Genomic DNA, 14,284 nt, shown 5'->3' on the forward strand with positions numbered 1-14,284 from the left:
GATGACAAGGTGGAGTTTACATTTCATGTGTTAAATTTCTTATCATGATTAAAGAAAATTATTTATTTGTGTTCTTCATAAAACTTACTTTTTATTAATAAAATTAGAATACAAACTTCGTAAAAAAAAAAATATATATATCCACCGCATTGATCGTCATCGAGCTTCACGTTCAGAATTATGTAAATTAAATATTATTCTAGAATTTTTTTTTTTTTGTATTTTATCTTGAATTTATTTTTTAACTATGCGTACACGAAAAGTCGAGACAGAAAATTAAATAAGTAAAACTATATAATTTTATTTCATAACTATTTATTTATCCATTACACCGAATTATCATTAAAGTGAATGGTTGCTTATTAGCATTTTAATGACCGATATTGCAAATAATAACGAAATAATTCTTTGGATTTTTGTTTTTGACAATCCATTAAAGAAAAGCTTTGACGTCACCGATCACGAGGTTGGTGACGATATTCGTACGTAAGGTCGTAAGGTTACATGTGAGTGGCATCAAATGATTTTCATTCTTTTAAATAAGGCTTAAACTTTTAAAAACAAGCTTTTTTGAGTTTCTTTTTTCTTATTCTTTTTTATTTAAAAATTACAATGGTTGATAATAAACTTCTGCCAAAATTATCACAAAATTTACTTGAAATTTTAAACGATGAAGAATATTATGATATCACAATTGAAGTTGGTAGTGACCCTTACGTAAAAGTATTTCGGGCTCATATGGCTATTTTAAATTATCGTTCCCCTTATTTACGAAGAGTTTTATCAACAAATAAAAAGAAAAATGATGGAACGTTGGCACACATTAAATTACCAAATATTTTACCTGAGGTTTTTCAAATAGTTTTAAGGTATTAATTATAATATTAACATTTATATTATATTATATTTTATTTTATTATTAAACTTATTATCGCTTAATCAGGTATATCTATGGGGGAAAATTTTCTTTGAAAGAATTTGATAATTCAATTATCATTAAAATTATGATTGCTGCCAATGAACTGAGTCTTCATGAATTAATACCTTATTTAGAATCTTTTTTGATTGAAAATAAAGCAAATTGGATGGAACAAAATTTTAATTTGATATACCAAATAAGTTTTGAAGATAATTCTTTCTTAAAACTTCAAAAATTTTGCAATGATATAATTTCTAAAGAACCAAAAAAGATATTTAATTCACCAAATTTCTCTTCGATTCCAGAGAAACTTTTAATCACTCTTACTCAAAATGATAATCTTCAAATGAACGAAATTCAAGTTTGGGAGCATGTAATTAAATGGGGACTTGCACAAAATCCTGAACTTCCCTCTGATCCTACAAGCTTTTTAAAGGATGATTTCAATGCCTTAAGGAATACTTTACAACAATGTATTCCTTGTATTAGATTTCATAATTTAGGTTCAAAAGAATTTTTGAAAAAAGTAAAACCTTATAAAAAAATCTTACCGAAGGAATTATATAATGATTTGTTAGATTATTTTCTGGATAATGACAGTAAAAAACCAGTGCCTCGTATAATCGAAAAAAATAACAAAAATAAAGGATATTCAAAAAATATTGTTTCTAAAATAATTACGTTTCAACATCTTAAATTAATCTCAAAATGGATCGATAGATTGGAAATTACAGAAAAGTTTGCAACTTCATGTGAGTTCAAATTATTATATCGTGATTCTCGTGATGGGTCTAGTAAATTGAATAATGGATATGACAAACTCCGAAAGATTTGTAAAAATCAATCTCGCACCATAGTAGTTATTAAAGCGAAGGATAGTAACAAAATTCTTGGAGGATATAATCCAATTGAATGGAAGTTTGATAACCACTACGGAAATACTAAAGATAGTTTTGTATTCTCCTTTAGTAATAATAGTATTGAGAACTACATTTTAAGTCATGTAAAGAACGAAGAGAAAGCTATATATAGTGGGACATACAGTGTTAGTCTAGCATTTGATTTTGACTTACAATTATACAGTGATTCTTCTGACCAATTTAGAGTTAATTGTGAAAAAAGTTCTTATGAAAAACATATCGGAGGAATCAATGATTTATATGTAGAAGAATTTGAAGTATTTCAAATTGTGTAAGGTTTATATTGAACCCAAAAATTTATATTAATTTTTTTATTATTTGTAGCTGTAATTTGCTTTTATATAATAGTGGTTTTAATTTCATTCATATTTTATTTTATTTGTATTGATACCTATGCATTATTAAATAAAACAATCTGGGTCGCGAAACAGTTTTTTTTTTAATCGTTATTCATTTTTTTTTGCAAAGAATTATTTACTGGTCAAAGTGGTACGGAAACCTTGGTGTAAATGATGGAACCTTGTCTAATTTGCATAACATTTCCACAACATTTCCACAATAACATAACTACTGGAAGCATCATTGAATCTGGCATACACTATGAAAATTGGACATGTTTTCACCAAATTTTAATAGTATAAACTTCATGTAAACCATATCTCTTCGACCTATGATTCAAATATTACAAAAGTTTGATTTTTTAATTGGTTTAATTGAATGAACTTTAGATAAATTAATAAGAAATATAATGAGAATTTTTAATGGTTCGTTATTTAGGAGGATACAATGTTAAATAGTAATAGATTAATTTAAATGCTTTATTATTTTTGTTGTGAATAGTGATTTTCCCAATATATTTCTTCTGTTGTTATAATAAATTTAGATCGAAGTTTGCCCTAATTATAAACTAAAATCTTGAACTTGATTAGATAATCAGCAAAATTGAGATAAGAGAGTTTTGTTTGGCGTGAAATAAATGAACATTCAAGAAACATTTCTATAAAGTTAATATTGAAATGGAATGCATACGACTTATGTTGCATCCGTGAATGTCCAATGAAACCTGCAGAAGGACAAAAAATAAGAAACGTTAATACATTTATTAGAGTAATTTTCAAAGGTTTTATTATCTTTGATGTTCGGTATTTATTTAATAGTAACACTTTTATTACGATTATCTAATTAAATATTGCACGATTTCAAACTTTCAATATAATGTTAAATAGATGAGATGTATAATTACGGATAATTATATAATATCATAATACGGGAATATTTGAGAAATCAGAAATCTAAAATAAAATTAAAAAATTGTGATCTTTTCAATATTTCTATAAAATTTTTTACCATAATACTAATTCGGGATAAGACTAGCAACAAATTTATGTTGATGAAAAATTTTTGTATTTTGTATCTAAAATCAATAAAATCAATACCGGTCTGTCTCCATTCAACACTCAAAGGCAAAGTTCAGTTTTCTCCATTGTTTTAAGCCTTACTAGCTCCAACAGAACTACAGAAGAAACCTTCTGACAAAATCCAGATAAAAAAAAAAAATCAATCATCAAATTGATCAGATCGAATAATCTGAATATCTAATAGGAATCTGAGGATATAAATGTTCAATCCAGTCAAAAAAATATTTTTAAGAAAAAGGATAAATACGTTAGTAACGTTTGTTGTTTATTAACACTCCTATAATAGTGTTCAGAAGGTTTCTACAAAAAAAACCAAAGAAATTTAAAGTTAGTTATGTTTATTAACGGTGAAAGAAGTAGAGTTCTAATCCACGGATAACGTACACGGACTTGAGCAAGGGTTTTTTTTTGAGATGTCCTCAGACTATATCCCAATGCATTATATGGTAAATTTCAAATATAAAAAAGAAAATTATTTTTTCAAAAAAATTTAATTATTAAATATTTATAGGGAATCCAGTAAACAATTAGGTTGTTCTTAATAAATTAGAAAAATAAACACATTATGTCGTTTCAAAATCCAACAATACTATCAAAAGTAATTAAACGCAAACAGTTCTCGTTCGCATCAAAACTGTTGCACGATATTTTACTAGCGACTTCATGTTTTACATGAATATATCTGTTCATTTAACAAATCACATCATTTATTAAGTTGAATTTATATGAATATTTGTTTTTATTTTTTAATGATAAGAAAACTATTTTAATAATATCATTATTAGAAAGCCGAGTAATTTATTTATTAAGAACTTAAGAAATCTTTAACTCCCATCAAGAAGATTAAAAGTTTAGCTACTGGTCAAATTTTAAATTTGCTTATTATACGAAGGTTCATATTAGGAAATATTTTTAATTCTGGCCAGAATTATAAATTTGACCAGAATTACTGCCGACCACGAAAAAATTCATCAAAAATGAATTGGGTGGTCCAATATTTTTGCAATTAGCACTAAGAACGTTCACTAATTTGTTTACTTTAACGAAAAAAATTGTTTCTTGTTTATTTTACAACAAACAAAAAAATTTTTTTGTTCTTATTAAAGGCAAACAATTTATTTATATAACCATTTACCCATTTTGTTACATTGTTTAATAATTCACCATTCATATTTTAACAAATTGGTTGTTAATTTACCAAAAAAAAGGTAGTTATTTTGATCGGTCCTTTTTTAGATAGATGATTGATAAATGAGTCCTATCTCACATGATCTTTCCGAAAAGGGAGTGTACTTTTTCAGTTAATACATAGCTATGGGTAACTAGTCCTAATGTGGTATGTTGTTATGCTGGAATATTTGGGTAGAATTAGTATTGACCAGATAATTCTGGTAAAATTTTCCGAACATAGTTTCTTGTCATCGGCCTTCCTAATCAGTCCAGTTCTAGGACTGCGATCCAGTCAGTCCAGACTAGAAATATCTTAATTATGCAAATTTGATTGCGCAGCTGATGCAGACGGATGCAATTTCCCCAGTATCACCACAGCAAAATGTCACGTTCACATGATTTTGATGCCAAATACTGCGTTATTTTTTCTTTCATGTAAAAATTGTAATATCATTTATCAAAATTTCAATATTCAGTATATTTGTAATGTTACCGTAAGTCCATAATATGTTTAAATAATTCTTAGGAATAAATAACAATAATATTAGACCAATAAAAAGAACAGCCACTTTAATATATTAAAAAAAACATTAAAGTTCTTATTATATTGTATTTTAAAAATAATAACCCATAAAATATGACCGATAATTATTATGAATTTTTAAATAAACGACAGTATTTAGATGGTGGAAATCTTACGTTTTTAGAAATGATAATCATCAAATCACGTGAATGTGGCAGTGAAGCTGGTGATACTGCCTAGGGGATAGGTAAATATACGGGGGGCCAACTCAAGGTTACACAGGCCATGGTCATAAGACCAGAACTGAAGCCTATAGTAATTTTATAAGTAACTATATTAAAATTCAAAAATACCCCATGTTTAAAGCGAGAAATGGGCCGATAATCAATATGATCTATGAAAAAAAAATTAGCCCCCGAAAATGACAAAATCCGAAACTACACAAATATATAATTTTTGTCAAGGTTTCGCTTCTATATATTTCAAAAAACTTGATCGGCTATTTTAAATACCTCAAAAATATATAAAAGTTTATTAAATACTTGAAAATAATGCACAACGAAAGAAGAAAACACTATTTTTAAATGTTTTAAGCAAAAAAAAAATTATTTTTTTATTGAAATCTCAAAAAAAAAAGTTTGTAATTTCTAACTTCCTATTGTCATGTAATAAAACATATAAAAATACGAAAGAAATTAACCAGTGGTCCAATTTGGATGAAAAAACTTCGTCTATATAAAGCTAATATGAACAAACTTAACTTCTGAGATCGGCTACTTTCTTATGTGTGCGTGCCGAAAAAAATAAAAAAAAGCGAAATTTTAATATGAAATTTCGTTTGTGTAACCAATTTATGAAGGCTTCAGTTCAATCGGTAATTGATCAGCCTGTGTAACCTTGAGTTGACCCCCCGTATATTTACCTATCCCCTAGATACTGCAGATGCACACAAAGTCACGTGTAATTTCGTCATCAATTAAATAAGGTTTAAATTAAGACTTTTTTGTATTTTCTTCTCTCAAATTCTTTTTTTATTTTGCAAAATTGCAATGGTTGATAACAAACTTTTGCCAAAATTATCACAAAATTTACTTGAAATTTTAAACGATGAAGAATATTATGATATCACAATTGAAGTTGGTAGTGACCCTTACGTAAAAGTATTTCGGGCTCATATGATTATTTTAAATTATCGTTCACCTTACTTGAGAAGAATTTTGTCAACTAATAAAAAGAAAAATGACGGAGGTTTAACACATATTAAATTATCAAATATTATACCAGAGATTTTTCAAATAGTTTTAAGGTAAAAAAGAGTTAATTATAATATTAGAATCTTAATATTTTATTTTATTTTATTATTAACTTATTGTCGTTTATTTAGGTATATATATGGGGGAAAAATTTCTTTGGAAGAATTTGATAATTCAGATATTGTTAAAGTTGATTGCTGCTAATGAATTGAGTCTTCATGAATTAATACCTTATTTAGAATCTTTTTTAATTGAAAACAAAGCAAATTGGATGGAACAAAATTTCGAATTGATATATCAAACAAGTTTTGAAAATAATTCTTTCTTAAAACTTCAAAAATTTTGCAATGATTTAATTTCTAAAGAACCAAGCAAAATATTCAATTCCCCAAATTTCTCTTCAATTCCAGAAAAACTTTTAATCACGCTTATTCAAATTGATAATCTTCAAATGGACGAAATTCAAGTTTGGGAACATGTAATTAAATGGGGGTTTACACAAAATCCTGGACTTCCCTCTGATCCTACAAGCTTTTCAAAGAATGATTTCAATATTTTGAGGAATAGCTTACAACAATGTGTTCCCTATATTAGATTCCACAATTTAACTTCAAAAGAATTTTTGAAAAAAGTAAAACCTTATAAAAAAATCTTACCAAAGGAATTGTACAATGATTTGTTAGAATATTTTTTGGATAACGACAGCAAAAAATCAGTACCTCGTATAATCGAAGAAAATAAAGAAATTCGTTCAAATATTGATTCTAAAATAATTACATTTCAGCATGTTGAATTAATTTCAAAATGGATTGATAGATTAGAAATTACAGACAAGTTGACAAATTCATATGAATTCAAATTATTATATCGTGATTCTCGTGATGGATCCGGTCTTATTAATAGTAGACTTGAAACATTCCGAGAGATTTGCGTAAATCAATCTCGCACCATAACAGTTATTAAAATTATAGATAGTAACGAAATCTTTGGAGGATATAATCCGATTGAATGGAAATTTGACGATAGTTATGGCGCCACTAAAGATAGTTTTATATTCTCCTTTAGTAATAATAGTATCGATAATTACATTTTAAGTCGTGTAAAGGATGAAAAGAAAGCTATATATAATGGAAAATACCTTAATGGCCCAACATTTAATAGTGATTTGGTATTATATAATGATCGTGATGGGTTAAGAATTAATTGCAATCAATGCTATTATGAAAAACATATCGGAAAAATCAATAAATTATATGTAGAAGAATTTGAAGTATTTCAAATTATATAAGATTGATATTAAACCCCAAGATTTGTATTATTTCATTTTATTCGTAACGATAATAGGGTTTTATTTTATCTATATTTCATTTTATTTGTATTGATTCCTATAGATTATTAAATAAAAAAATCTGGTTGCCAAACAGTTTTTTAAAAAAGAATAAATAATAAATCGTTATATTTGCAAAGAATTGGTCAAATATTACAAAGGCTAACTAAATAATATTAATTGAATGAACCCTTAAATAAATTAATAAAAAAAAAACAACATGAACTTTTAGGGGATATAATGTTAAATACTAATAAATTAACTTAAATGTTTATTTATCGTGAATCACGATATTGTGCACTAACCGTTTAATGCAAAATTTTACCTTATTATTACTATTATTTATATTATAACTTTCTGAAAATTTATAATTATGGTCAGAGTTCCTAATATGGAAATTGGCGTAATATATCATTATTCATAATTTCACTTGATGCCGGATAAAAGTTCAGCTACTGGTCAAATTTTAAATTTGCTTAATATATATTATACGAAGTTTTATATTAGGAAATATTTTAATTCGGGCCAGAATTGTAAATTTGGCCAACTTTTGGCCAGTATTACTGACGATTGATTATGACCACGAAAAAATTCGTCAAAAATGAATTGGGTGGTCGTTTACTTTAACGAAAAAAATTGTTTTTGTTCTTATTAAAGGCAAACAAAAAAAATTATTTATTTACTATATAGCCATTTTTTGTTACAATTGTTGACAAATCAGTTAATAATTTACCGATCATAAATTTAGCAAATTAGTCAATAAATTGTTGACCAATCAGTCCAGTCCTAGGACTGCGGCCAGTCGGACCTTTAACATTCCTACTAATCATAACTAGAAATATCTTAATTTTGCAAATTTTATTATATACAAAAAAAGATCCATTTCCTTACCGAAAAGTTGATGGCGCGGCAGATGCAATTTCCCCAGTATCACCGCAGAAAAATGTCGCGCTCACACAATCATTTCTAAGTTAATATAAACACTGCGTCATTTTTTCTTTCATGTAAATTGCAACATCGTTTATCAAAAATTCAAGATTCAGGATATTACAAATGTGATAATTATAAATTTATATTAAACGATATGACAAACCATCGGCATCGAATCACGTGAGTGTAACAAGACGCACATGAAGTCACGTGCAATTCTACATCATCTATTAAATAAGGTTTAAAACTAAGATTTTTTTGGATTCTTTTATTCTTTTCTCTCACATTGCAATGATTGACAATAAACTTTTGCCAAAATTATCACAAAATTTACTTGAAATATTAAACGATGAAGAATATTATGATATTACAATTGAAGTTGGTAGTGACCCTTACGTAAAAGTATTTCGTGCTCATATGATTATTTTAAATTATCGTTCACCTTATTTGAGAAGAATTTTGTCAACTAATAAAAAGAAAAATGACGGAGTTTTAACACATATTAAATTGCCAAATATTTTACCAGAGATTTTTCAAATAGTTTTAAGGTAAAAAAGAATTATTATAATATTAATCTTAATATTTTTATTTTATTTTATTATTTAACTTATTGTCATTTAATTAGGTATATCTATGGGGGGAAAATTTCTTTTGAAGAATTTGATAATTCAGATATTGTTAAAATTATGATTGCTGCTAATGAATTGAGTCTTCATGAATTAATACCTTATTTAGAATCTTTTTTAATTGAAAATAAAGCAAATTGGGTGGAAGAAAATTTTGATTTGATATATGAAACAAGTTTTGAAAATAATTCTTTCTCGAAACTTCAAAAATACTGCAAAGATTTAGTTTCTAAAGAACCAAGCAAAATATTCAATTCCCCAAATTTCTCTTCAATTCCAGAAAATCTTTTAATCACGCTTGTCCAAAATAATAATCTTCAAATGAACGAAATTCAAGTTTGGGAACATGTAATTAAATGGGGGCTTGCACAAAATCCTGAACTTCCCTCTGATCCTATAAGCTTTTCAAAGAATGATTTCAATATTTTAAGGAATACTTTACAACAATGTATTTCATATATTAGATTCCATAATTTAGGTTCAAGAGAATTTTTGAAAGAAGTAAAACCTTATAAAAAAATCTTACCAAAGAAATTATATAATGATTTGTTAGATTATTTTTTGGATAATGACAGTAAAAAACCAGTACCTCGTATAATCGAAGAAAATAAAGGAATACATTCAAAATATATTGGTTCTAAAATAATTACATTTCAGCATGCTGAATTAATTTCAAAATGGATTGATAAATTAGAAACTAAAGACAAATTAACAACCTTATACGAGTTTAAGTTGCTATATCACGATTATCATGGTGAGCTGAACCATAGCTTTAATAAATTCCGAGAGATTTGCTTAAATAAAGCTCGCACCATAACAGTTATCAAAGCGAAGGATAGTAACAAAATTCTTGGAGGATATAATCCGATTGAATGGAAGTTTGATAATAACTTTGGAATTACTAAAGATAGTTTTATATTCTCCTTTAGTAATAATAGTATCGAGAACTACATTTTAAGTCATGTAAAGAATGAAAAGAAAGCTATATATAGTGGGACATTGTACAATCTTATTCTAGCATTTGATATTGACTTGAGATTATACAGCGATGCTTTTAGCCAATTAAGATTTAGTTGTGAAAAAAGTTCTTATGAAAAACATATCGGAGAAATCAACCAATTATGTATAGAAAAATTTGAAGTATTTCAAATTGTGTAAGATTTATATTGAACCCAAAGATTTGTATTAATTTTCATATTATCCATATTTTATTTTATTTGTATTGATTCCTATAGATTATTAAATAAAAAAATCTGGGCCGCCAAACAGTCTTTTTTAGAAAAAAAATTATAAACAAATAAAATAATCGTTATTTGCATTTATTTGCAAAGAATTATTCAATTATTGCAATAGCCGACGTTAATTTTTTTAAATTGGTTTAATTGAATGATCTTTAATTTACTAATATTAGTTATCATTATATCTGACGTCTAATACGCTCAATTATTAAAAAAATTCTAATCAGTTTAAATGCTTCTCATTTTTATTTTATTATGAATGATTTTACCAAGATATTCTTCTATTATTATCATAACAAGTAATATAATGAAAAATTTAACTTTGAAAATTTACTTAAATATAAAGGGACCGAGGTTGAACCTAATTATAAACTAAATTCTTGATTTTGACAAATTTAAAACCTTTTTCAAATATAAAAAAGAGAGAAATTATTTTTCCAAAAAATTTAAATTATTAATATCATTAAAATACTAATACAATTTTTTATTACGCAGCATTTTTGAGATAACCTGTTTTAACTTGAAATCACGGACAAACATGGTATCATGATCTAACTTGTTTGATAACCCGATCTGAACGGATAATTTAACAATTAATTAAATATTTTTTTATTTTTTTTTTTAAAAAAAATATTAATTGATTCAATGGCCATTATTGAATTTTTTTAAAAAAATAATTTATTCATTGAGATTTATTAGAATATTCACTTCCAGTTGTACTTTGTAAAGCTGTTACGTTCTTCTATGTTAAATAAAAATAAATTAAAAAATCAAAAATTAAATCTTCTTGGTGAACGTTAATAATTAAATTATTATTATGCTTTTTAATAATGAAAATAATTTTATTATAATTAAAAATAAAAAACAAATATTCATATAAATTCAACTTAATAAATGATGTGATTTGTTAAATGAACAGACATATTCATATGAAATATGAAGTCGCTAGTAAAATATCATACGATAGTTTTGATGTGAATGAAAAAATTAATTATAATTTAATCCATCTCATGGTTATAGTAATCAGATAATTCTCAAAACTGATTGCGTTTTATTACTTTTGATAGTACTGTTTGATTTGAAACGTATTTATTTTTCTAATTTATTAAGAGCAACTTAATTTTTTGCTGTCATCCTATTCCAATTTACAATAGTAAGCTTCAGTTTGTGAATGGAATTTTTTTTTTGATCTGAAGTTTAACTAATATCTGGTGTCTTCTAGAACTTATTAACGAAAAAAAATTATAAATTGATGACAATAAAGATCATACTGTAATAAAACTTTAGAATTTATTAAGTAAAAATTATCAATAAACAAGATTCGAGTAGCTAATAAATTTAGCATACTTTTTGTGATTCTTGTTGAATCACCAAGAGCTCGTCATTCTTTAATTGCTTATTCAATAAAACTTATTAGAAATGAATAATGTACAATTTTTTACAAATGTTCATTGAAAGTACGTGCACCGAAATTACATAACTATAAATTACTTTTGATTTATTTTACTACTAATATATATTCAAGTGAATATCATTTTTTTGATAAAATATAAATAACTACACTGTTTATAATTCTTTTTTAATGTTATATATACTTTCAGAACCCGTTTTTAAGTCCGGAGCACACGTGTGACTAATGAGTGAACCTTGCATTGACTTTTTACGAGCCACTTTTATGAAACCTTTGCGTAGAATTAATAGTCCTTCGTTGAGTTCGTTACACTCAAAACTGAACATTTTAATAGCCAAAGCCCAAAGGTATAAACAAATCAGTATTTTCATATAGTCACAATCATAGCCATTTTTATATGATAATTCCGATATTGTGACAAAGAGGAAATTGAGTTTTCGCTTTTTGGCAATCCATTAAAAAAGACTATCATCACAATTCTAACTTAAGTTGTTAAATAAAGTTTGATGTACAGGAAGAAGTGAAGGATTTTCGAGAACTTCAGTCACGAGGTTGACACTAGAGCTGCAACCCGTCAGAATTTCTAGATCCGGATCATACCAAATCAAAACATAATGGGTATTACCCGTTATACAAATTTACCTTTTATGATATGATTCAAGTAATATCCAGGTATTGACCGGGTAAATATCAATTCTTTTTCTCAATAAATATACAAATCAAGATATTTATTATATTATCTAAACTTTGGAAAATAAAAAAAATTATCAAATAAGAGTTGTTGTTAATTCTGGCCGGCATTAAAATTCTGGCCAGAGTTAACATCTTAACTCAGTGATTACCCAGGTTATATGTGCAACACAACGGATACAAAACGGGTATTACCCATTTTTACCCGGGTAACGGGTCGCAGCTATAATTAACGGATCAGCAGATGAACGTGAAGCCACATGTAATTGTATATTTTCACGTGCCTATTAAACAAAGTTTAAAAATAGATATTTTCGAATTGTTTTCTTTCATTTTCTCAATTTTATTTAAAAATTATAATGGTTGATAATAAACTTTTGCCAAAATTATCTCAAAATTTACTCGAAACTTTAGATGATGAAGAATATTATGATATTATAATTGAGGTTGGCAAAGACCCTGACGTAAAAATATTTCGTGCTCATAAAATCATTTTAAATTATCGTTCACTATATTTGCGAAGAGTTTTATCAACCAATAAGAAGAAGAATGACGAAATTTTGACACATATAAGTTTACCAAATATTTCACCAGAAATTTTTCAAATAATATTAAGGTAATAAAAATATTAATTTAAAAAATTCAATGTGTTTTTTAATAAATAATTTCTAATATATCATCATTTTTACTTACTAGATATATCTATGGAGGAATAATTCCATTGGAAGAATATGATATCTTAAATATTGTTAAAATTTTGATTACTGTTAATGAGCTTAATCTTCAAGAATTAATACCTTATTTAGAAACCTTCTTGCTTGAAAATAAAGAAAATTGGGTGGAACAACATTTTGATTTAATATATCAAATGAGTTGTGAAAATGATTCTTTCTTAGAAATTCGGAAATATTGTATTGATTTGATTTCCAAAGAGCCAAATAAAATATTTAATTCACCAAATTTTTCTTCAATTCAAGAAGAATTATTAATTGCGACTATTCAAAATAATAATCTTCGAATTAGCGAAATTCAAATTTGGGAACATGTGATAAAATGGGGACTTGCACAAAATTCGGAACTTCCTCCTGATTATACAAGCTTTGCAAAAGATGATTTTAATACCTTAAAAAATACCTTACAAAAATGTATCCCTTATATTAAATTTCAAAATTTAACTTCAAAAGAATTTTTACATAATGTATTTCCTTATAGAGAAATTCTTCCCAAGGAATTATACATAGATTTATTAAAAACCTTTTTGAATAGTGATTATAGGCCGCCTAAAAATTTTAAAGTCGATTCAGTGATTATTTCAAATCAACATGTTGAATTAATCTCAAAATGGATTAATAAATTAAAAATTACAGACAAGTTAACAACTTCATATGAATTCAAATTATTATATCGCGAATCTCGTGATGAGTCTGCTGGTGAACAGAATGATGGCTTTGATAAATTCCGAGAGATTTGCAGTAATCTATCTCGAACCATAACAGTTATTAAAGTGAAAAACAGTAATGAAATTCTTGGAGGTTATAATCCGATAGAATGGAAATTTGATGGTAAATATGGCATTACTAAAGATAGTTTTATATTCTCCTTTAAAGATAATAATATCGAAAATTATGTTTTAAGTCATGTAAAGAATGAAAAGAAAGCTATATATAATGGAACATATAATCTTTTCGGCCCATCATTTGATATTGACTTGTATTTATATAGAGATATGTCTGATAAATTAAGAATTGGTTGTGAAAAAAATTCCTATGAAAAAGATTTCAAAGAGTTCGATCTTTCCTATATAGAAGAATTTGAAGTATTTCAAATTGTGTAATATTGACGTTGATTTGTAATATTTT

General features: G+C 26.2%; 4 protein-coding genes across 4 annotated transcripts; all 4 read left to right on the plus strand.

The window, feature by feature from the left end:
• Positions 1-576: 576 nt before the first annotated feature.
• OCT59_021263 (uncharacterized protein) lies at positions 577-2,114 on the plus strand (the record flags this gene model as incomplete). The annotated part of the gene is made up of 2 exons (XM_025313049.2): positions 577-869; positions 944-2,114. Exons 1-2 carry the CDS (start codon positions 613-615, stop codon positions 2,112-2,114), a joined length of 1,428 nt encoding a protein of 475 aa, XP_025188323.2. The 5' UTR covers positions 577-612.
• A 3,885-nt stretch (positions 2,115-5,999) lies between these two features.
• On the plus strand, positions 6,000-7,491 carry OCT59_021264 (uncharacterized protein; the record flags this gene model as incomplete). The annotated part of the gene is made up of 3 exons (XM_066149750.1): positions 6,000-6,198; positions 6,335-6,681; positions 6,865-7,491. The coding sequence occupies 3 exons, from the start codon at positions 6,000-6,002 to the stop codon at positions 7,489-7,491; spliced, it is 1,173 nt and encodes a 390-aa protein (XP_065990625.1).
• A 1,260-nt stretch (positions 7,492-8,751) lies between these two features.
• On the plus strand, positions 8,752-10,244 carry OCT59_021265 (uncharacterized protein; the record flags this gene model as incomplete). The annotated part of the gene is made up of 2 exons (XM_025313048.2): positions 8,752-9,008; positions 9,086-10,244. The coding sequence occupies 2 exons, from the start codon at positions 8,752-8,754 to the stop codon at positions 10,242-10,244; spliced, it is 1,416 nt and encodes a 471-aa protein (XP_025188322.2).
• Positions 10,245-12,784: 2,540 nt separating this feature from the next.
• Positions 12,785-14,259, plus strand: OCT59_021266 (uncharacterized protein; the record flags this gene model as incomplete). The annotated part of the gene is made up of 2 exons (XM_066149751.1): positions 12,785-13,041; positions 13,122-14,259. The coding sequence occupies 2 exons, from the start codon at positions 12,785-12,787 to the stop codon at positions 14,257-14,259; spliced, it is 1,395 nt and encodes a 464-aa protein (XP_065990626.1).
• Between the last annotated feature and the right edge of the window lie 25 nt (positions 14,260-14,284).

This window comes from Rhizophagus irregularis, chromosome 3 (genome assembly GCF_026210795.1).
Source record: "Rhizophagus irregularis chromosome 3, complete sequence".
Taxonomy (NCBI): Eukaryota; Fungi; Glomeromycota; class Glomeromycetes; order Glomerales; family Glomeraceae; genus Rhizophagus; species Rhizophagus irregularis.